We start from the raw sequence: 25627 nt of genomic DNA on the forward strand, positions 1-25627 counted from the left end.
GTCCACTGAGCATGTTGGGAAGTCGTACACTTGGAATAGCATAGTTGTTACTCTCACACACAGGTACCCTGGGTTCTGGGGTGACATAGTAATAGTCTAATTTCCATATATGAAAAGGAGCCCACAGCTGCACAAGAGATTGATCAGGAGCTGTAGGTATATTGTTTCTGAGTGTTGCCTTGATGACAGCTCCTATTAAGTCTCAGAAATATTTGTATCTTTCTTTTCTAGTGCAAGGACATTTTTCTTCATTTATTTATTATTCAAAAAGAGTACCATTATTGTTAAGGTTAATAATATAAAGATATGTAACATTCCTTTTAAAAAGTATTTGGACGTTGTAAGCCTTTGTTCACTGAAGGATACTCTTGACTGTCTGAATTTCAGAAGCATGACTATTACTGACTGACTGGCTTTCAAAAATTTGACTAGTATAACAGTCGTCTTTGATTAAACAGGTGTAAAACTCACTCTAGTAATTGTTTTCATGGTCATGAAACAATCTTTTCCTAAGAATATGGCAATTTGTTTTTAAGAGCTTGTATGGTCTGTTGTTTTTTTGTGATCTGCTTTGTTTTTAAAAATTCTGTATATATTTGAAATAGCACAAGGAATTCTTGTTATTTTATATTGCAAATGTTTATATTTACTCATATATTTATGCTTTTTATTGTTCTTTATTTCTTTCTGTATTTCCCAGTTGCCTGAAGAATATCTGTTAGTATTTCCTTATGTGTGGGTATGATGATAATACCTGGGTTTTTTTTTTTTGTTTTGTTTGTTTGTTTTTTTTTTGGTGAACATGTTGTTATTTTACTTCATGTTTTCTTTTTTCCTTTTTTTGAGACAGGTTTTCGCTCTTTTGCCCAGGCTAGAATGTAGTGGTGTGATCACAGTTCACTGCAACCTTGAACTTCTGGGCTCAAGCGATCCTCCATCCTTAGCCTCCTGAGTAACTAGGACTTCAGGAGCATGCCATCATGCCTGGCTAATTAAAACAATTTTGTTTTGTAGAGATGGGGTCTGGCTGTATTGCCCAGGCTGGTCTTCAACTCCTGGTCTCAAGCAATTCTCCTGCCTTGGCTTCCCATAGTGCTGGGATGACTGATGTGAGCCACCATCCCTGACCCTCACTTCACTTCTGAACAGTATATTTGCTGGGTAAAGAATTCTAGGTTAGTGATTCCTTTTAGCCTTTTAAAGATATTATCCAGAAATCTTGTATTTTATGTCCCAGAACATAATTTATTTTTATTTTTTGTTTTTCTTTTTGAGACAGGGTCTTGCTCTGTCACTCAGGCTCTAGTGCAGTGGTGTGATCATGGCTAACTATAGCCTTGACCTCCTGGGCTCAAGTGATCTTCCCACTTCAGCCTCCTGAGTAGCTGGAACCACGGTCATGTGCCACCATGCCCGGCTAATTTTTTTGATTTTTTGGAGATATAGGGTCTCACTTTGTTGCTTAGGCTCATATCCTAGAATATATTAATTATAGTCTAATTCTGTCTGCTAATCTTTAAATGTTAATCTCCTTTGTGTCTCTATTTTATATTGTTTCTCTTGTTTTTTATTGTTTTTGTCTATGCCTTGTGATCTTTGATAGAGTGCTGGACATTGCATAAAACGTGATAGAGGTTATTTGAACTTCTGAATGTTGATGTATTTTACTTAAGGTTTTTGTTTGTTTCTATCTGGTGACTAGAACTAGCAATCCTAGATCACTTTAATTCAATTAGGGTTAGAGATAATTTGAATCTGGGCTTTAGTACAGTTATGTGCTACATAATGATGTTTCCATCAATGATGGACTGCATATAGAATGGTGGTACCATAAGATTATAGTATCGTATTTTTACTGTACTTTTTCTATGTTTAGATGTGTTTAGATACACAAATACCATTGTGTTACTGCTGCCTACAGCATTCTGTACAGTAACATGCTATACAGGTGTGTAGTCTAGGAGCAATAGGCTATACCATCTAGGTTTGTGTAAACCCCCTCTGTGATGTTCACACAATGATGAAACTGCCTAATAATGTCTTTTTTGGAATGTATCCATGTTGTCAGGTGACACATGACTGTACTTTTGAGGGCTGATCCTCCTTTACATCTGGGATATGGTCCTTTGGCATTACAGGGCTTCGCAGTTTCTTGGTAGGTTTTGATTTCCAATCTTTGACCTTCTCATCTTGTAAGTCAGTCAAAAGGTCTGCTCTGCTTCTTAGCCTCTTGGCCTCTGTTCTGTAATTAATAGATGCCTGTTGGAGAAAAGGAGCCCTTATTGCTAGGCTCACCTCTTTCTTTTTCTTTTTTCTAATATTTTGTTTTCATTAGCCTTGTGTCTTCATTAGCCTTAACATAGACTTTTAAATGTATTTTGTCCAGACATTTTAGTTCTTTCAGCAGGAGAGTGGTCTGAATTATCTAGTTTATCATTACCAGAAGTGAAACTCTTTCAAATAATACAAGTTTTGTTATTAGCAGTTCTGTTCTGCTATAAGCAAACACATGCAAAGCTACCCCCAAAGGCTAAGGGAGCTGAGAGGCTGAAGAAAGACGCTGACAAATCCAGTTTCTTATAAAAAACATTTATTACAGACTTACAGAAATAATGTTTTGGGTGGCCAAGAGGTGGCATATTCCCACATCCACCCTTCCCAAAATATCCTTTATATAGCAAGCTGTTTTGGTAAAACATGTGCAGCTGGTGACACTTTAGACTTTCTTGCTATTCGTGACCACTGGAGAGGTTAGATAAACATCTTTATGAGGGGTTATCTATGCTACAGGCGTTGTTTGAAGATCTTGCTGCTGGAGCCAAACTCCTGTCATTATGGTGGTTTTGCTTCGAAATGGTGTCACTCTTGTCTTGCAACAGGCTGGTTTTTTACCTACATCTTTAATCTAGCTGGAGTTTATTTCCGTATATGATATGAGATAGGGGTATACAGCACTTCTTTTTTTCTTTTTTTTTTTTTTTTTCTGTGTGGAAATCTAATTGTCCTAACACAATTTTCTATCCCTTTTTAACTGGCTTATAAGCCTGTCCTACTAAGGTTATGTATATATTTGGCTCTATATTTGGTCTCTCTGTTATAGCAGAGATTTATTTGCCTGCTTCTGCAACAGAAATATGTTCTTAATTATATGGTGGCATGTTTGATACTTGGGATGCAATTCCCTTGTCTTTGTTTTCCTTGATCTCTCATATATGTTTTATTTATTTATTTATTTATTTAATTATTATTATTATTTTTTTTTGAGACGGAGTTTCATTCTTGTTGCCCAGGCTGGAGTGCAATGGCGTGATCTTGACTCACTGTAGCCTCTGCCTCCCAGGTTCAAGTGATTGTTGTGCCTCAGCCTCCCTAGTAGCTGGGATGATAAGCAGCCGCCACCATACCCACCTAATTTTTATATTTTTAGTAGAGATGGGGTTTCGCCACATTGGCCAGGCTGGTCTCAAACTCCTGACCTGAGGTGGATCCACCTGGTCACCCAAAGTATTGGGATTACAGGCATGAACCACTGTGCCTGGCCTCATATAAATTTTAGAATAAGTTGTCAAGCTCCACAAAAAGTCTTGCTGGGTTTGTGATTGGAATTAGATTTAACTCATAATTTGTGTTAACTGGTATTTTCCAATCCATGATCATAGAATATCTTTGTGTTCAGTTCTTCTTTTTTGTATTTAAATGTGTTTTTAAGTCTCCTTGAAAATTGTTTGGCTGGGTGCGGTAGCTCATGGGTGTAATCCTGGCACTTTTGGAGGCCAAGGCAGGTGGATCTCCTGAGGTCAGGAGTTTGAGACCAGCCTGGCCAACATGGCAAAACTCCGTCTCTACTAAAAATACAAAAAAATTAGCTGGGTGTGGTGGTGGGAGTTTGAGACTAGCCTGGCCTGTGTGGCAAAACCCCGTCTCTACTAAAAATACAAAAAAAATTAGCTGGGTCTGGTGGCGGGCGCCTATAATCCTGGCTACTCAGGAGGCTGAGGCAGGAGAATCGCTTGAACCTGCGGGGCAGACGTTGCAGTGAGCTGAGATTGCACTCCAGCCTAGGCAACAGGGTGAAACTCCGTCTCAAAAAAAAAGAGAAAAAAAAAGTATACATTTTAAATTTGATTTGCTTCTAGGAGCTTTGTCATTTTTACTGCTAATATGAATGATCTTTTATTGTTCTTATATTTTCAAGTTGGCTAATGGTAGTATCTAAGAATGCTGTATCTTGTATATTTTTGTTATTCACCATAGCAACTTTTGCCGTTGGTACTCCTCTGACTCTGTTCCTTGATTTTACTAATTAGTCATTTGCTTATTTATTTTCTATCCACGTACCTTTTTTGTAATCCAGTTAATAATCCTGTTTGACATTTTGTATCATTTTTGCCTAGTGCCCCAGTTATTTCTCTTAATCTCTTTTTAGAAGTTTTAACTTGTCCTTGAAACTCATGCTTTGTGTTTGGGGCCTGTTCGTTGCAGTGAGTATCTCAGATACTGGTTTACTAATTTGCTTGCATCTTTTTTTACTCTTGGCCATTTGGGTATGTCAGGTAGAGCCCTTGAATTGACTTTTCTTATTATTATATTCACTTAAACGAATTCATGTATGATCTGTGGATGTAAAACTTTATTGACAACTTTAACCTTTATAAATCTAAAAAAGATGTAAAAACATGATCACTGAAATTATTGTTTTGTGCTTATCTTAAATTGTTAATAAAAACTATAAAATATAGGTTGAGAACAAGGTTGGATTGATGCTCAAGTGGACTCATATGGATGTTGCTCTGACAGCATAATCCTGTTCTGATATGAGAGCTTAACTGTATAGTTCCTTTGATTATGTATATACTACATATATCAACCATATTAATAGTAAGCTTTCTCAGAGTAATGGACAGCTTAGAAGTGAGCTTCGTTTATTATAGAGAAGAAACAAAATTATGTGATCATTTAGGGAGTTGACAATGGATTCTAAATTTTTAATTTGTTTTAAGAGTAGTAAGTCTTGGAGGACCACCTAAGTAACGTATTTTTTGTGTGTGTGGAATTGTGCTTGTCTTTGAGAGAAATCTTATTAGGGATAAAGCGTTCTTGATTCTGAATTATTGATGATTGTCTATTTTTGAACAAATGTTTCCTTGAAAACTGAAAATAAAAGGCACAGGAAAGAGCAAGTCCAATTAAGTTACATGTCTTTTAAACAAAACATTTAAGTTCAAATTTTTTAGCCTGATGTATAAACAGAGTTTATATATTACCTCCTTTCTACCTGTACAGTTTCATACCTCGTCACTGTTTTATCAGGTACTTTCCATTTCAGTGTTACAATGAGAACTGGCTCCTAGAATAAGAACTGGCTTCATATTTTGGTGATGATATGTATGCCCTTGCCTTGTCTTCTGCCCTTCTTTTAGTGTTATCCCTACCCCCAGTCTTTGCCTAGTGAACTTGCATCCATGAAGTCCCAGCTGAAAATGTTACCTCTTATTTGAAAATTTGCATATTTTCTCAGGTAGTTTGTTGTCTGTTTAGTAAATCATTGATTAATTAATTGAGTCTTTATTGCATATTCACTCTTACATAAAGAAAGCACAATAAATGCTGTTTTTACTGTGGTGATGATGTTTATTTTGACTATTAGGTAGGCTGTCTTTTCATATTTGTAATGGCTGTTTCATGTTCTTTTTGTGCCTATTCTTTGCTGTTTGTTATTTCTGTTGGCCTTTTTTTTTGGATCCGTTTTATTGCTTGACAGGTGGCTAATAGTTATATGAGTACTTCACGTATTTTAAAAGTCATAAAACAAATTATCTGATTGTCAGCATAGATATTAAAGAAGGACCTTCAAAAGCTGATCTGTACTTTTTCTTTGGGAAACATGTAGGAAAAGATGAAGGCATAGAATTAAGTTGCGGATTAATTAGACATATTCCAGTGATTGTAACTGAGTCTGAGTTGTAAAGGATAGAGATTTTGTCTATTTAGGTGCTGATTCTTACTCAACATGGGCCAGATCACAGAGTTGGCACCTGAGCTGGTAATGAATTGTGGTAATTAATGGTAGTGGTACTAGAATTAGGAAAAAGGTAAAACTCTTCTGTATTCTAGTGGATGATAAAAGTTTCTCTTGACTCTTCTGGTTACATTATGAGTACAAATCTATTAGGTTAGTATTCATTGAGTCCTTTTGGTTTTTAAGTATTTGGGGCTTTATAAAATAGTGTATGTGACTTAAATTTCTGATTTTTGTGATCAGACTCACAAACATAGCTCAAGTCCTGGTATCACACACATTCAGTAACTGATTTTTTCACAGTATTTTAAACTATCTTTTAAGTTTGATGAAACTTCTTTGTAGATAATCCAGCCATGGTATCCTATACTTGGGAGTTACATTTAATTAGTCAGCTTTAGTGTTTGGGAGAAGAGTGGTTGCAGTTGCCTTTCTCCTTGAAGAGTAAACTCAAGGAGTAAACTCTTCAAGGACAGGAGTTTTAATATATTCATCTTGAAATATTCCAAGTGCCTAGAATACCTTTTGGCACCTACAAGCCTTTGATAAATGTTGAGCTGAAACAGCCAATTTTTTGGTTCTTATCCTGTGAATATAAAATTACCCTACCTCTCTATTCAGTGTTATATTTTTGTGGATAAGTTATAATTTCCATGACTACTATTCAGTATTAATAATGTGGATTGCTGAACAGATATGGTCATTACCAAAGACAAGCCATAAAAAGTATGCTTACTAGTAACCTTGGCATGTGTGAAATACCAGAATATGTTTCATTAGTTCTCCGATTTTTACAAAAGTTATATATGTATCTATGTTTAATTTTTTGCTTAATTTTAAAAATGTGTATATTGATAATTTTAACCATAGGCTTGCTGTATGTAACTCATGAAAAAGCTTTTTGTTGTTGTTGTATAAGGTAGTAATATAAGCATTTTTTTTTTTTTGAGGAGTCAAGTGTTTTCAAGTTTAAAAAGAATAAAAGTTTAGTATATTTGTGGTAATGAGTTTTGAAGGTTTCCCGTGAGGAAATTTTTAAAAAACCAACTTATATTATATTAAATGCCATTAAACATCTCGAAACATTTATGCATTTCAAACATATACTACAGAGTAGAAATGCATAACTCTGTGAAATTGAAGCTCTTAAAAGATAGGTTAGATTTTTGATTAGAGGCTTTCCAAATAATCTTTACATAATTGTAAAGCTATGTCTTGACATATGGAAGAAATAGAGTCTATGTTTTAGATGTTTATTGTGTACTTAAAAACATTCTAAGAAAATGCCTAAGGTAATTCTCTCCCATTTAGGCCCATTTTTTGATTTGACTACTTGTTTTTATTCAACCTAGTACAGTAGAAATGGCATGAACCCAGGCTTTCAGCAATATAGGTTTTAGTTTTGGTTCTTCTACAGACTAGTTTTATGGTCTGGAGCAAATCATTTAACTGAGAAGGACTTCAGTGTCCTCATCTGTTAAATAATAAGTAACATTTGCATAGTGCTTTACATTTTACTTGGCAGTTGATATGGTTTAGCTCTACGTTCCCACTCAAATCTCATGTTGAATTGTAATCCCCAGTGTTTGGGGAGGGACCTGGTGGGAGGTGATTGGATCATGGGTGCAGATTTCCCCCTGGCTGTTCTTATCATAGTGAGTTCTCATCAGAGTGTGTAGCACTTCCCCCTTCATCCTCTCTCCCGCTCTGCCATGAGAATTCCGTGCTTGCTTCCCCTTTGCCCTTCTGTCACGATTATAAGTCTCCTGAGGCCTCCCTAGCCATGCTTCCTGTACAGCCTGTGGAACTGTGAGTCAGTCAAATCTCTTTTCTTCTAAATTACCCAGTCTCAGGTAGTTCTTTATAGCAGTGTGAGAGTGGATGAATACAGCTGTTTTATTTACATTTTGGTTGAGTAGAAATGTTCAAAACCTATTTATTGATTTAGGCCCAGTGCTGTTCACTAGAGGTACAAATAACTAATAAATGCTGGTGTCTTGCATTCTTCACACATTAGATGAGGTAATAGGTATGTAAAAAGCCAAATTCTGTTTTGCAAAGAGTTAGAGCTCTTTAGGAGGAAAAAAGGAGGCACACATAGTCTAACAATTTAGAAAAAGTTTCATTGGTGAGAGAATCCATTAGCACAGTGGTCCTCGACCTTTTTGGCACCAGGGACTGGTTTCATGGAAGACAATTTTTCTATGGTTGGGGGTGATAGTTTCAGGATGAAACCAGTTCAGCTCAGATCATCAGGCATTAGATTCTCATAAGGAGTGCACAACCTAGATTCCTTGCATGCGCAGTTCACAGTAGGGTTTGTTCTCCTATGAGAATCTAATGCTGCTGCTGATCTGACAGGAGGAGGTGGAGCTCAGGCAGTAATGCTCGCCCACCCGCCACTCACCTTCTGCTGTGTGGCCCGGTTCCTAACAGGCCATGGACCAGTACCCAGGGATTGGAGACTCCTGCATTAGCAGATTCTTGAAAGAGTAGGAGTTATTGAATATAAGCTTCAAAAGGGCAGGGATTTTTCTTTTTTTGTTAACTGTTTTATCTTCAGCTCCTAGCACGGGTGCTCAGTAAATATTGAACGAATGAATGAATAAACGAGTGAGAGGAGAGAAGAGAGGGCAAAGAACATCTTGGAAGAGGAAACAATGATATGCTCAAATTTTATTTCTCTCTCTAAATATCCTAGGTTACCCAAAGGAGAATGTTCCCAGCATGTTGTCTAAATGGATTTACTTTTCTCACACTTAATCAATTAATTACTCAAAATCATTTCCACATTTTAGGTTGATGGCTCCATTAGGATCATGTTGTTATATAATTTTCTGTTTCCGGGAGTTTTTTCTTTTTTTTGTTATTTTGAGAAAAGCAATGTATGCATCTTTTATCGCTTTGGTAATATCTTTGAGCTTCTTACTCAGTATATTTATTTCCTGGAATGTATGTGATTCTTCTTTGAGATTTTCTTTGGAGCTTCCTGATTTCTTGTTCTAATGTGGACTCATTGCTTTGAGGTCTGCTTTATAGCTGTATCCTTAGAATTTCTTTTCACTTGACTCTTGGGTTAGTGCCACCATTAAAAAAAGGATATTTCCTGTTTTCTTGGTTTTTACCTTTGTTTTGTATTCTTCCTAAACTGTCTTCTTCATGATACAAGAATAAGAGGTCAATTATTGTTTGAGCCTTTGCGTATCTGAAAATGTCTTTATTTTGCTTTTATACTTGGTCCATTGCCTAAGTAGAATTTTACAGTCAAAATAATTTTCTCTCAGAGCTTTGAGACTTTCCTCCATTTATCTTCTAACATCTAGCGTTGATAATGGCTGTCTGAGTCTTATTTATTTGTAGGTTTTTTTCCCCCTCTGGAAATTTCTGAACTTTTCTTTTTATCTTGATGTTTCTGATATTTCACAAGAATGTGCCTACATGTGAGTCCTTTTTATTAGTTATGCTCAGCATTTAGTAGTTCCTTTTAATATATAAACACTTGTCTGTCTTCAGCTTTGGAAAATTTCTGTTTTCTTTATTGAAAGCTTGAATCTCCTGAATTTGTTTTTCCTCTTAGATTTTCCTCTCTTTATGTCTTTTTGCCTTTTGGAGGAGGTGGGATGCTTTATTTTGCTTTATTTTCTGACTCTTCTAACTGAACTTTTTATTTCAGCAGTTATATTTTAATTAAAAGAATGCGTATGCTTATTCCTTTTTCATAACATATTGATGCTGACATGGATAGAAAAGCTTTTGAAATTGCTTTAAGAATAATAAGTTTTTAAAAATAAATGCCATTGTCTGTTTCCTGAATCATTTCTGTTTCTTCTAGGGTTATTGATTTCCTTGTTTTATTTATTCTGGTCTTGCCCTTGGGACTCGAAGGCTGATCAGGTCTCACTGTAAGCAATGCCTTTTCACTGACAGGCATAATAGGGTGAATGGGTTGGGAGCTAGCTTTTAAGGGAAAGGGCCTACAACAGGTTTTTATTGAATTTCTTTCTTTTTTTTGTTTTGAGAAGGAGTCTCGCTCTGTCCCCCAGGCTAGAGTGCGGTGGTGCCATCTCGGCTCACTGCTAGCTCCGCCTCCCAGGTTCACGCCATTCTCCTGCCTCAGCCTCCCGAGTAGCTCGCCTGCCACCACACCCATCTCATTTTTTTTTAGTAGAGACGGGGTTTCACCATGTTAGCCAGGATGGTCTCCATCTCCTGACCTCATGATCCGCCCACCTCGGCCTCCCAAAGTGCTGGAATTGCAGGCATGAGCCACCGTGCCCGGTCCCCTGAATTTCTTCAGAGAGGAACCCTTTCCCCCTTTTTTTGATCTGGGGATAAATGACAGAATTCATGTAATCTGCATGTACATGGGAGTAGGGGCAGACTGGGGACAAGGAGCCAACTGTTGTTCCATTTTCTTCTTTTCAGCTTCCATGAAAAAGTGAACTCCCTTTCACTCTTGCTCTCCCTACCCTATGGTACTAAGCTGGAAGTCCTTCTGGGGTTTACTTGATAGATCACTTCATTGTCTGCTCTTGGCTGTGACCCTGTCCATAGAAATGCTTCCAAATTTATTATATTCACCTGTGCCTTATATATACTTTATATGCTATCATACTGTTAGGAGTTTAAATTAGTACAACTACTTCAAAGAGTAATTTGATAATCTGTTGTTGAATATGTACTCTAGGATCTATCCAGTGGTTTTCCTTCTCCTTCTGTACTTTTGAGAAATCTTGGCACAATTGTTTATTGGGGCTGTGCAAGAGTGTTGTCACAACAGAAAACTATTAATAGAAGCATATTTAAATGTCAATCAGCGTTAGTCCCTGGGTTAAAGGATGGTTGTAGTTCTTTCAGTCTTTACACTTTGTAGCTCTTTCGTGAAGCCAGACTCTGGGCGTAGTATTCTGGTTCAAGAGTACCCAGCATCCAGCTGTATAGATGAGAATTACATTAAAATACCACACAGGTGTTTTTTTTGTTTGTTTTTTGTTTTTTGTTTTTTTTTTTTTTTGAGACAGAGTCTTGCCCTGTTGCTCAGGCTGGAGTGTGGTGGCACTATCTTGGCTTACTGCAACCTCCACTTCCCAGGTTCAAGCAGTTCTTGTGCCTCAGTCTCCCAAGTATCTGAGATTATAGGCATGCACCACCATGCCTAACTAATTTTTATATTTTTAGTAGAGATGGGGTTTCACCACGTTGGCCAGGCTGGTCTTGAACTCCTGACCTCAGGTGATCCATCCACCTCAGCCTCGCAAAGTGCTGGGATTACAGATGTGAGCCACCACACCTGGCCTAAAATGCCACATAGGTTTTATGTCTTCAAAGTTATGTGAACATTCAGTTTAGTATATAAGAGACATTTTCACTATATACCTTTATCAGGATGAGATCTGTTTCTGTAATTTTGGGTGGGTGTGAGGGAATACTAAATAATGGAGAAGAAATTCCAGACTGAAGAGAGCAACTCTTAAATGATTTGTATATTTTCTTGAAGGCTGGTGGTGAACTTGTTTCATAATGAAAATAGTTGAGAAAGTCCGGTTTTCTTTAGTTACCACTGTAAAGGACACATTAAGACTATTCTGCTTGTTAAATTCTCACTGATTGTTACAGTTTTAGAACAGTGGTTCTCAACTCCAGTAACAGACATTTGGTAGATAAAATAACAACAGACATATGTATTACTTTTATGTGCCAGGTACTTTTCTAAATATATTATGTATATTATAGCAGTTAATCCTCATAAAGATTGGAGAACTTTATGAAGTAAGAACTATTATTGACCCATTTTCCAGATGAGAAATGGAAACATACAGAGGTTAAATAGTCATATGGAAAGAAAGGATTGGAATTATAGCTGAAGACTAGAATTGAGCTGAGAACATGAAATCTGGAGTCAGACTGCCAGGATTTGAATCCTAGCTCTGCTACATACTACCTCTCTGGACTTGGGCAAGTTTTTAAACTTCTCTGTGACTTAATTTCTTCATCTGATATATGGGATAAGATATGAGTTGTTATGAAGATTACATGCATTTAAAGAATAACACCTGGCACATAAATGGCCCTATATATATTTGCTTTTGACATTGTCATCCTTATCCTGTCATCTCACTTAGTTAGATAAAAGTGTCTTTTGTGTTTTGAACATGATTATCTGTCAGATGCATTTGGGTAGAAGAATGCAGAGAAGTAAAGAACCAAGGATAGAATCTTAGTAGTCACCATTGGTACTTTGAATTATTGTTGTTAATGAAGAAAGCATACATTCCATAACACAGACCTCACATTTTTAGGTACGCTGTTAGTTTCTTTTTTCTTTTTTTTTTTTGAGACGGAGTCTGGCTCTGCCGCCCAGGCTGGAGTGCAGTGGCCGGATCTCGGCTCACTGCAAGCTCCGCCTCCCGGGTTTACGCCATTCTCCTGCCACAGCCTCCCGAGTACCTGGGACTACAGGGCCCGCCACCTCGTCCGGCTAGTTTTTTTTGTATTTTTTTAGTAGAGACGGGGTTTCACCGGGTTAGCCAGGATGGTCTTGATCTCCTGACCTCGTGATCCGCCCGTCTCGGCCTCCCAAAGTGCTGGGATTACAGGCTTGAGCCACCGCGCCCGGCTAGTTTCTTTAATAGAATCAAATGGTGGCGGCTGGGCGAGGTGACTCACACCTGTAATCCCAGCACTTTGGGAGGCTGAGGCAGGCAGATCTCTTGGGGTCAGGAGTTTGAGACCAGCCTGGCCAACATGGAGAAACCCCATCTGTACTAAAAATACAAAAATTAGCCTGGCGTGTTGGCATGCGCCTGTAATCCCAGCTACTGGGAGACTGAGGCATGAGAATCACTTGAACCCAGGAGGCAGGCAGAGGTTGCAGTGAGCCTAGATCTTGCCATTGTCCTCCAGCATGGGTGACAGAGTGAGACTCCATCTCAATAAACAAACAAATAAATAAGTAAATAACCAAATAAATAAAAGAATCAAGCAGTGGCTATTCAAAATATACTAGCATATTTTATCCAAGTGCCCTTAGAATCAATACCTTGCATGTAATAGCCTTTATGGTAAACATTTGGTTTGTTATATTTTAAAAATATGTATATGTTTTGCCTTGATGTTAAGTGCTTCTTCAAACTTTTTTGTCTTGGTAAGGACATATCAAGTTCGCATTATTGATTATTAAGATTTATTTGGAGCTTAAAAGCTTGATATATCATTGTTAATAATAGACATATTTTTGATACGTGTGGATTTCTGTTCAATAAAGTGCTCTTTGGGGTTTATATTTGCCTTTGTGTTATTAGACTAATTCATGTTTGACTTTACTAATCACTTTGTGGCATGTTCCCCCTTTGTGTAATAGATACTGGTTCATACTGGATTTACAACTCCATATATATTGAGTGCTTTTCTGTTGTCTTCTGATCTCTTTTTCAGGAATCTTTTCATGTGGGAAAGGATTTTAAAATGTGTACCCACTGACCATTTTCACAGTAGAGTATCAGTTCTCTTTCTCTGCAGATCAAGGGATTATAAGCAGCTTGTGTATATATATATATTTACATATGGTGTAAGTAGTGAAAGCTTTCATTTTGAATCACTAGTTGTGGGGCTTTGTGATAGATTATTAATCTTTTTTTTCCTTGCCAGACATGTGCAATCCAGATTTCATGAAAGACAACCTCTGTTCTCTGCCCTCTCGTATATAATAAAGGTTAAAATATTCTAGTTATTTTTCCTAATGTATGTACTTTGTGTTGAACAGAAGATTTGTGTTTTTTCTGGACAAATTCCATAACTTTTTTATTGTTTATAACCTTGGATATTTTATATTTTCAAGTCTCTGGTTTTTGGGGGTGGAATGAAATAGATTTGTGAGGGTAGGGGGAGTTAACTGAGCTGCTATGCTGTTTTTCCCAGAGTATTTTCCTCATCCAGGATACCTGGGAGCCCCGTTTAATGTATGTATTCTTTATCCTAAGAGAGGAGGAGGGGGCAGGGAGAAATTTTGGTTAAGAAGTTGGAATATGAAGCTTGATGAATGATCAGATAAAATCTTACATGTAAGCTTAACTATTACTTTTGAGATTTAAGTATTTCAGAAATTGCTACATATTCACCCAAGTTTCTTGAAACCATTGATTTTTCTGTAAGGGGTTTTGGTAACTATTGTGTGAGTTGATAACACGTATGTCATTAAAATGAATGGAAACTGAAACATCTGAGAGTTCTGTAAAATGAGAAATCCAAATGAAAATGAATACAATGACAAACATTTATTAGCTAAGGAAGGTGGTAGTAGGAAAACAAAGACAGCAGGAGACTTTAAAAAAATGACTGTGCATGTTCCTTTTAAAAGATATGCTTATTCTACTTTTCTTGCCACCAATTATTGTATCCCTTTTTGGGGGGGGCCAGAAAATAGAAAATAGATCAGACATCTAATGTGTTACACATCTGAAATAACCTCTAGCATTTCTGGAGTTAGTCAGTGGTTTGTGCTTTATACAAACCTCTTTTCCAAGAACTCCTGTTTGGTATTTACTTCAAGTTTACTGCATCGGTTTCAACTTTTGGTTATAAGTTACAGAAAACCCAGCCTAAGCCAGCTTAAGCCAAAGAGGGAATTTATTTGTTCACATACCCCTCGCTCATTGCAAAGTTAGTTTATGCGTGGCTTGATTCAGGGTGAAAAGAATTACTTGAATTCATGTTTTTGTTCTGATACCTCTTTGTTGGCCTCGTTCACACAAACTCTTCCCTCAGTTACGAGATGTCTGCCAGCAGTTCCCTGGGTTATATCTTTCTATATAGAATCCAGCAGAAAAGAGTGATAATCTTGTGCCTCTGCGTGAGTCATGTGCCCTTCTCTGAGCAAATCATTGTGGCCATTACAATGTGATTTAGCAATGGACTTAGACTTAGGTCATGTGTTCAATCCAGAGCTAGGGTAGACTTGACTACTAGAAATACATGGTCTGAGAATGGAGAAGTAGTGATTTCCTAAAGGGAAATCAGAATATGTTTAGCAGGAGAAGGCCAAATGAGTGCTAGACTAGCAAAAAATAATAGATGTTTCTATATATTTACTAAACTGAAAAACAAAACACACCAGGAATAAAAGACAATAATTTAAAAACTCTAAAATAGCTCACAAAATGAATCTTAAACTGTGGAAGATATATCTAGTGACATTGAGTCAAAGCTTTTGGGTCCCCATCTCTTTTTTCCTTCTGTCACAGTAAGGGACAGTAAGGTTGATGTTTCTCAAGGAGCCTGTTCCTGCTAGGTCAGAAGTAAATGTTTGCTATAAGGATTTTCCTGAAAAGTACTCAGTGGAAAGACCCATGGTTCCCTTTAGTCCAGGATGGCTTGAGCCTGATGTTATTTCTGGTGTCCCTGGCCCCTTCTTACAAGGATTTTCTCACTCTGAGTGGGTACTAATGATCAGTGCTGTACTAGAATCTAAGGAGAATGAGTTCTTTTGTGTAGAAAGTGATACTTTTTGCTCCTTATTTGGGGTGTCCCATGAAGTGAGAATGAGTTCTGAGTGTACTTCACACTTGCCTCTTACAGTTCCAAGCCACCGCATTAACAGGATATGCATTGTGGGATTAGACCATTAAAATTTTCATAGCAATCATGTGCTGCCACATTGTAATCTCTGATTAAATACAGCATACACGTCACGCTCCATTACATCTTTTCTAAATCTTTTGATTGAATTATAAACAGTTTATGATTTTTCCACATTATAATATAGTCCCCTACATAGACTATCACTTCTACCTTAACTAAGTAAATTAAGTTTACAAAAGTATTTCCTTGGCTTCCCTTATTGGTAAGTTGCCCAGTTTTCACCTTTGTTGCTATTCTTCTTGGCGTTTCTCCCAGTTCTATTTCCCTTTCCTCAGTCAGGCCCACCTTCATATACTTTATTTTTATATTGTACATTCCTCTGCAGGCAGACTGCCTGTCATTGCCAGGTCTGCAGTGAGCCCTTCTTCCCTGTCAGAAGCCTGACCCCATAGCATACTGTAACAGTGGTTATTTGGAGTGATGTGGTTTAGTGGAAAGACCTTTGGATGTGGAGCAGGAAGACCAAGCTTCAGTACTTGGATTGTTACTTATTAGCTCTGTGACCCTGGGTACATTGGGTAACTCCTCTCTGCTTCAGTTTCCTAATCCTGAAATTGATCTAATATCAGATTACTTGCTTTACCTACATCAGTGTTTTCTTGTGGGAAAAAAAACATGCTAAGTGTCAGAGGACTCTGTAACCTGTAAAGTTCTACACAAATGTAAATTGCCACTTTTTACTGTTAAGGTAAAAACTTTAAAAAGTGGTAATTTAGTTTTAAATCACAGGTGATTTAAGAATTGTATGATGTTTCTTGAAATAGTGGATATTCTTCAGCATTAGAAAAACATATTAAAAGATCATTGTGTCTTATCTTACTTTTGTTTAATCTTAGGAAATAAAGAAATATATGTAAGTTAATTTTCCAGGAAATGGAAAGTTAGTTCCTTGGATGGCAGATTTCTAATTTTAACGGTTTTATATGGAGATCTTCTAAAATTGCATTGCATAATTATCTGCACTTTTAACTAGAGTGTACTTTTAACTGCTCCATTCCTTTTAATTATATAAATTATAGAGGAAAAAACACGAGCACATTGTAAAAATTTCAAATAATACAAAAGGGTACAAAAGAGGAAGTTAATGTCTTCACATCTGCCCTTCAATTTTACTTCCTTGAGGTTATGTCAGTTAATTTCTTGTGGATTCTTTCACCACCTATATATGTATATCTTGTTTTACCCAAGGGATTAATACCATATGTGATGTTTTATACCTTACCATTTTTCGTTTTCAACTTCTGGGATATCTTAGATACCTTCCCATACCAGTACATATAGGTCTTATGTGTGTGTAACAGAATGTATTTATTTCAGTCTTCTGGATGAAAGTGACTTCTAACTTTTTAGTGTTTTGCTGCTACAGTCAAAGCTGCAGGGAACTTTCGTACATATGTATTGGCGTATTTGTGTTGTGATCATTGGATGCGTTACATGAAATGGAATTACTGAGCCAAAGGACATGTTCATTTTTTATAACAATTTTTTGGGAGAACTGAGAGGATGCTAACTGAGCATATGATTCTTTAGTGCTAAGGCACTTTCAGTTGTGGGAAAAGACTCTAGATAGTCTTTAAGACCTACCTAAAGTAGGAAAGATGGATTTTGCTTTCGGCGCCTTTTGGCTTCTCTGCATGCTCTCTTCTTCATCTTATGAATAATTTTACTTAAGGTGTTCACTATTAATTCCACCACACCAGTTTCTCTTAGGATTCTAAGCAAGGTTATAGACCTGTTACTCCTCCTCCTATTATTTTTACAAATTATTTTATTATTAAATTCTCCACTTCTGTTTTCCTCCTTTTAGTCTCTGAGAGCCTGCTGTCAGTTTTCTTCCTAAAAGTTCAGATATGATCATGCCATCTTTCCACTTAAAAATATGTAGGTGTATAAAACAATTTGGCCCTAATCTGACTTCCCATTTTGCACTATTTTCCCATACACATTATGTTCAAACACAAAGAACCATTCACTGGTAATGCACGTTATGTATTTTTATGCTCGGTGCCTTTGCACATGCCGTATGTATCCTTCCCTCTTTGGTCACCTGATAAACTTTGTTCACTCTTTTAGATTCAGCTCAAAAGTCATCTCTATGAAGTCTTTCCTAAGTGGTAGAATGCTAAGGTAGATGGTTGAGGCTGGCAGGAACTGTATTCAGGGCCTTAAATGTTGTATTAGATGGTTTGGATTTTAAGAGTACTGGTTCTGATGCATAATCAGCTTTAAGAACTGCTGTCCTGGAGTGCTCCTATTGCTAATCCTGTTGTTGCAGGCATCGCTTGTGTTGTAATTAATTGTTCCTATTCCTTTCCCACAAAATTCTGAGTGTCATGAAGACAGGGATCATGTAACAGACTTTTAGCGAATTCTTGTTAGTGCCTACCTTCTACAATTCTGTTTGGGTGTTAAATGAAATGAAACCTGTAGAGTGGTTGACATAGTAAGAACTCAATAAATGCAAGCTGTTATTGTTATCACCATTGTTAACACTGGATAGATTAATCCTGACTTGAGGAATATAGGGTGATTTCTTGAAAGAGGCAAAGTTTGATCCAGGCCTTAAAAGACTGTGTAAGGATTACATTGATGAGTTTTGATCAGTTTTTAAGACCTTATGCAAGTGCCTATGAAAGTAAAACTTAAATGAGGTATCTATACTTACCTATTTATGGCATTTGAAAGGGGGACATATGTCCAATTTTTTGTATCCTTACTATCTAATAGGTATTAAATGTAAAATTAATGCATCATTTTATATGCATAAATAATTATGTCCAAAAGGTAGAGTTTAGCTAAGATTGTGAAAGACTTATTAGAAAATTAAAATTCTTAATTTTGTATGAAATTAAAACCTCACTTGAATTCATTTTACTGTTCTAAAACCATTAAGGCAGTATATGTATTTTAAAACCATTTGTGCATGTGCCCTTGAGACAAGTTGGTGGGTGTATTTTTATCAAAACCATATACACAGTGACATATTAAACATATCATATTATTATACTAATCATGTGACTATAGAAACAAAAGTAACCAGAGGACTAAAGCCTATCAAAACCATCTTTTTGTTTTTGTACAATGAAATTCTTCTTAAATTTGCCAGTGAATTCATACCAATTGAAACCAGATGTAGACTTCCGTCTTTTAATATATTAGCTCAGCTATAAATGTCTTATTTTCATCACTGATTGCTGAGTATTTCATTCATAGTTTATTATCTCTCTACCACCCTTCTTTAAAAAAATACAACAAAACAGACTATAAAATGTGATTCAAGGGATTTAAAAATGACATCGCACCATTTGTATAGTGACCTAAATGAAATTAAATCTGTAATGTATTGAGGATAACTTAATTAAATCCACAAATGAAGTACTCTGTTGATAAAATTTTTCGTGTTCCAATCAATGGCTCCACAGATTTTTTTGTTTGTTTGTTTTAAGGGATTCTTAACAGATACCACTGAAGGAAGTGTTAGCTGTGATTTGAGAATGGATCTAACGCTTTTCCATCTTGGAACTGAATTCTTACATTATCTTCTGTATGAAGCAGATCCTCTCTCATGTGTTTTCTCCCCCTCGGTGTTTTCAATATAAATCTGACCATTTTGAAATAGTTGGGTATGGACCTATCCAGCCTCATGAAAAGTCTTAAAGATATGAGAAAGATACTGCTCTAAATTTTATGTCATAATAGGAAGAAGTAGCTCTCTTTGTTGCCAAATAAAAATCTAGCTACTTTTGGTAATTGGCTGTGTTTATATGTAAATGAAATTTGTTAAAACAGCTAGAGAGTATTTGAAAACGAAACTCCATCTATCTAGGAAAATGACTGTCAACTTCTTTATTTTTTAATAACAAAGTGGTTAACAGATATCCAAATGACATGAAATAAGCATGATACAAACATCTAGATCAGAACCTGCTATATGGTGTCCACTAAATATATGTTCTTATTTCCTTCCACTCTTCTCCTTTTCCATTAGTGACACACAATACTTGTAGAGTGCCTTAAATCTTGATATAGATATTTCTCTTGTCCAAAGTTCATTGGGCACCAATGATATTTAAAAGAGACCAAGCAAACATTTATCTTCCAAATTTGCTAAGATTTGTCTCCATTTTGGTACAAGGCTGAAATTTGGCCTATCACTTTTTGTCATTTTTCTCATTGTAGTGGAAGGAAGAAAACTGGGCCTTACTTGGTTTTTGAGTACCATTTTATAATTGTTATATTTCTATTATTTAGTTCATTAGTTACTCTATTAATAGTCTTTCGTTTCTCTGGATAGGGAGCTACTTTTTTTATTTAAAGCTTGATTTTAATGCCATTTCCTCTCTCTATTCCTAATTAATTGCACTCCTTTTTGGGTATGTTTCACTTTGAAAGAACGTTTTATGATTGTTTATGAGTTTCTAAGTCTGTATTTCCTGCTAGATTGGAGCCCCATGAGGTTAGGTTAGAGATTTTTAAAAAAATTAAATCTAGAGTAGGTGCTCAGTAAATGATTTTTCAGTGGCTGAATGTTACCTAGTGTTTCTTGGAAAATACTTCTGAATTCTTATGTCACTTTTATGCTCTGGTTTACATTCTGGTTATATATGTGCTGTTATTCTCAGCAATATTGTAACCCCTGGGGTAATTTTATATTTGATACTTTATTGTTTTAATTTGCTTTTCTTTGATAATTAGTGCAGTGTAATAGTTTCCATGTATGTTAATTAGCTCTTTTTTTTAGTTTTGTGAATTTTATGTTCATTTCTTTGGCCTGTTTATTTATTGAGATTTTATTGTTTTTCTGAAGGTTTTATATGAGCTCTTTATGTTCTAAATAAATAATTCTATACATTAATATCTTGCTATGACTTTTTTTTCTTTTTAAAAATTTATTTAGTTTTTTTTAGAGACAAGGCCTCACTATGTTGCCCAGCCTGGACTTGAACAAACTCCTGGGCTCATGTGATCCTCCCACCTCAGTGTCCTGAGTAGCTGGGACTATAGATAGGCCTGTGCCACCGCAACTGGCTATTTTTCTGAGTTTTCTGAGGTTATGTAGAACCTTATATGTATTCTAAGCTTATGTATTCTAAGTTTTTGTGTAGACAAAACTAATAAGTTCTCATAATTCTTTCTTTGCTTTTTTTTGATTAGAAACTATCTTTCCTGCTTAGTGATTTGAAACTTACTTTGGTTTTCTTCTAAGTATTTTTAAAATGTTTAAATCATTGATTTATATATTTATTTTAGTAGAATTAAGTGTCTGTTTTCAATTAAATGCTTATAGAGTCACCCATTAATGTACTCAAGGTTACTCTTCAGGCCAGGTGTGTGTGCTTACTTCCACAGTTCATTAACAGGTGTATTTGTTTTGTTTGGCTGGCATACCATTTAAAATAACTTAAATTTGAATGCTGAGCTGGGGCAGGTACTCTGCCTGATATTCAGGGATGATCATTTTGCTGCCTGTTTATGGCTGGTTTCTATTCTTACTGTTGTTTACCACTGGTAGCTGTTCTGATTGGTTGGTATTGTGGTTGGCAGCTGTCCTGATTAGACATTTGCTTTAATGACTGTCAGATATTTTGAATATCACCCTTAGAACAAGCCTCAAAATCCCCAATTTTTCTTATATTAGACTAATTCATATATTTATGTTTGTGACATCTGGCAGTGGTGTGATGGAAGTAATATTGATTGCTGAAGAAATGTGGGGTTTACTACTTAGTAGTTGTATGACATTCGGTAGTCCATTTAATTTCTCTGAATTTGTTTCCTCATCTGTTAAAAGGAATAATAATAAGTGTTTCTGCTTACTTACTTGAGTAGAGAAATCACATAAAATGTTTTTATAAACTGTAAAGAAATATAAAAATTTAAGACAACAGTATGCCTTTATGTTCTAGAAAATACTTCTCCACCTGTTTATTGTTGTTTAAAGTGATTTTATTGAGGGATAGGAACCTTTCATTTCATAATTGAATGTAAAAGTCTTAAAGTACAGATACTGCTTTTAAGTCTTAATACTAAATTGGGTTGTTAAAATAAATTTAAATTAAGCTCTATTCATGTACTTGTATAAATGACTGGATATTGCATCGTTTTTTGATTGAGGAGGATATGAAGCAAATGAGAAGACATTGACTCTCTGAATTAGTGGGAGGGATTTATTACCAAAGGGAGGAAAACATAATGAAAGAGAGGTTGTATAAACTTCAGATCTGCACTCTCCACCTTTAACAGTTCAGAGCCAAATTCAGGTTATGCCCTCCGATATTCTTGTCTGCTTCATTAGGACTGGGATTGTCAGTTTCCGTGTCCCTGTACACCCAACACCTTGAGCAGTATCAGCGCAGTGATAGAGCCAATCAAGTGTATATTGGCTGAATGAACACATAGATTGATGCCCAAATGAGTGAGAATTTTATTTAGTGAAGATTGCCTTTACGTGAAGATACTTTGATAACATAGAATCATAGAGTTGGAATGACCCTTTCAAGTCATTGAGCAAAGCCAGACAGTTCATGAATTCGTATAATGTCCCTGGAAAATCCTCCTTTAGTCTTGCTGTGGATTTGTCCAGTGACTTTATAGCATTGAAATCAGACAGATCCTAAGACCCTGAAGTACAGTCAGTTTATTTAATTCTGAACATTCTTTAGTAGAGCAGTGAAATATAGGGTACAGGAGCAGAGATAACAAATCAGAGTTAATAGAAAATTAGTGACTTATTGGTTGGAAATAGTAGAATGTTAAGAGATAAAAACTGAAGTCTAGGTAACTAGAAAGGTCTGTATTGAAGTAACTAAACAAGACACAATTTTATGGGCTGATGCTGCTTTTATTAACACCCCAAGCTTTTTAGTCTTTATAGAAAGAGTGGAGGATGAGGACAGACGAGAAAACTTAGGTGCATATGACAGCACCACCACCTTGCCCACCGTCTGTAGTGGTCCATTGTGATGGCCCTAAACAACACTCCTACCTCCCTCTCCCTCACATTTGCCTGCACACCACTAACTTAGAAAGACTGGGAACATCAGATGAAGGTGTCTCCTTTCTTTTTGTATCGACAAGTCTGTACCCATTCATTCATTATTTATCAAGTGCTGTCTGTACACCAGGCGTAGCTCCAGGCATTGTGATACATCAGTGAACAAAGTGTTCACAAAGCATTCTTGTGGACCCTTTCTAGTGCAGTACTGTCCACAAGAAACACAAGCCACATATAATTTTAAATTTTTGAGTAGCCACATTAAAAAAAGTGAAATTAACTTTCATAATATAACAGACATATTAATATAAAACATTAATATAATATAATATGAAATACCATATTTAATACTTATATTAAACACTTAACATTTTATATGTTCAACATTAATATATTAATAATATAATATGTAAATATTTATTGGGTAATCAATATATAAATTTTAACACAATAGCTTAGATTCTTTTTGTATTAAGCCTTGATCTTTGGTGTATATTTTACATTTACAGCATATCTGAAAAATTAGAATACCCACATTTCAAATGTTTAGGAGCCATGTGTGGTTAGTGGTACTCTATTGGATGGTGCGGCTTTAGAGTATGGTGCTTGCTTTCTCTGCACTGTCAAGTCAGACCATCTAGTCTAAGGTAGAGAATAAATTCCTGGAAGTACCAGAATTTTCAGGTAATCTAGACTCCTTTTCTATGGCCAGTAAAGCCTTATATGATCTGGTCCTTGCCTGTCTCTCAGATCTCATCTAGAGCTAGTCTTCTCCTGGTGCATCAAACTTCAGCCTTCTTTATTCAACTCAAATATGGTGGGCTTTTTCTTGAATCAAGACATTTCCCCCCCTCGGTTTTACTTTTATTGTGCCAAGATACACATAAACAAAATTTGCCCTGTTAGCCATTTTTAAGTATGCAGTTCAATGGCATTAAATACATTTATAAAGTTGTGCAATTATCCCCATTATCCATCCCCCTCTTTTCATCTTGTAAGACTGAAACTCTGTACCCATTAAGCACTAACTCTCCATTCTCTGCTACTTCAGCCCCTGGTAACCACTGTTCTACTGTCTATCTCTATGATTTTGGTAACTCTGAGTATTTCATATAAGCAGGATCATACATTAGTTGTCTTTTTTGTGACTGACTTCATTTAGCGTAATGTACCCAAGCTTCAGCCATGTTGTAGCATATTGCAGAACTGCCTTCCCTTTTAAGGCTGTAAAAAATTCAATTGTATGTTTCTACCACATTTTACTTATTCATTTGTCTGTCAGATGACATTTGGGTTGCTTCCACTTTTTTAGCCATTGTGGATGTTGCTGCTATGAACATGGGTGTACACTCATCACGAGTGAAACTTGTTCAAAAATACCTCTTTGAGACCCTGCATTTAGTTCTTTTGAGTATTTACCCAAAAGTGAAATTGCTGGGTCATAAGGTAATTTTATGTTTAACTTTTAAAGGAATCTTTATACTGTTTTCCACACCATTTTACATTCCCATTAGCTATATACAAAGGTTCCAATTTCTCTGCTACTTCGCCAACATTTGTTCTTTTCTGTCTTTTGATAATAGCCATCATAATGGGTGTGAAGTGGTATCTCATTATGTTTTTGATTCACATTTCTCTTATGATTAGTGATGTTGAGGATCTTTCCACTTGCCTCTTGGCCATTTGTATATCTTTGGAGAAATATCTATACAAGTCCTTTACCCATTTTTGAATTTGATTTTTTTATTGTTAAGTTTTAGGAGTTCTGTATGTTATATTCTGTATGTTAATGTCTTACCAGATATGTAATTTGTAAATATTTTCTCCCATTCTGTGGGTTGTCTTTTTACTCTGTTGATACTGTCTTTGGATGCGCGTTGTTTTTTTTTTTTTTTAATTTTCATGAAGTCCAATTTGCCTGTTTTATTCTTGTGTGTTCTCTGCGCCTTTTTGGTTGTATCTGATAAACCATTGCCAAATCTGGTATTCTGAGGTTTTTGCCCTGTTTTATTTTTTCCCAAGAGTAGCATAGTTTTAGGTCTTATGTTTAGGTCTTTGATCCATTTTCAATTAATTTTTGTGTATGGTGCTAGGTAAGGGTTCACCTTAGTCTTTAGCACACGGGTATCCAGTTGTGCCAGTACTGTTGGTTGAAAATACTATTCATTTCCTTTTGAATGTTCTTGACACTCTTGTTGAAAATAATTTGATTATGTATACAAGGGTTATTTCTGGGTTTTCTACTCTGTTCCATCCATCTGTCTGTCTGTGTTTATGCCAGTGCCACATTGTTTTGATTACAATAGCTTTGTAATAAGTTTTGAAATCAGGAACTATGAGACTTACAGCTTTGTTCTTCTATTTTCAGTATTGTTTTGGCTATTTGGGGCCCCTTGAGATTTCATACAAATTTTAGGATAAGTTTTTCTATTTCTGCAATAAACATCACTGGGATTTTGGTAGGGATTGTGTTGAATCTGTAGGTTGCTTTGGGTAGCATGGGCATCTTAAAAACATTAAATTTTCTTATCTATGAAGTTATGATAGGTTTTTATTTATTAATGTCTTAAATTTGTTTTTTCAGCAGTGTTTTGTAGTTTTCATTGTACAGATATTTCACCTTGTTGGTGAAATTAATTCCTAAGTATTTTATTCTTTAAAATAAAGAAATTCTATTTCTATTGTAAACAGATTTTTTTTTGTAATTTCCTTTTCAGATTGCTCATTGGTAATATATAAAAATATAACTGATTTTCATGGGTTGATTTTTGTATACTGCTGCTTTGTTGAATTTATTTATTACTTCTAATAGGTTTTTTTGTGGAAGCTTTAGAATTTTCTACATGTATGATCATATCATCTGTGAACAGAGATAGTTTTACTTATTTTTTTCCAGTTTGGATGGCTTTATTTGGTTTTCTTGCCTAATTGCTCTGGCTAGAACCTCCAGTACTATGTGGAACAGAAGTATTAGGTTG

The 25627-nt window shown here is 35.8% G+C and overlaps 1 protein-coding gene across 6 annotated transcripts in view; it reads left to right on the top strand.

The window, feature by feature from the left end:
- Positions 1-25627, top strand: part of STK3 (serine/threonine kinase 3) — a 332138-nt gene that overhangs the window by 72092 nt on the left and 234419 nt on the right. The window contains exon 1 of one of the 6 annotated variants that reach the window (XM_050801208.1): positions 12453-13586. The exons of the other annotated variants lie outside the window; for them this stretch is intronic. Within the exon in view, the coding sequence (XP_050657165.1) occupies positions 13464-13586 (123 nt within the window). The 5' untranslated portion in view covers positions 12453-13463. Of the gene's footprint in view, positions 1-12452; positions 13587-25627 lie in introns of those variants that run through there. 6 annotated transcript variants of the gene reach the window in all.

Source organism: Macaca thibetana, chromosome 8 (assembly GCF_024542745.1).
Source record: "Macaca thibetana thibetana isolate TM-01 chromosome 8, ASM2454274v1, whole genome shotgun sequence".
NCBI classification, from domain to species: Eukaryota; Metazoa; Chordata; class Mammalia; order Primates; family Cercopithecidae; genus Macaca; species Macaca thibetana.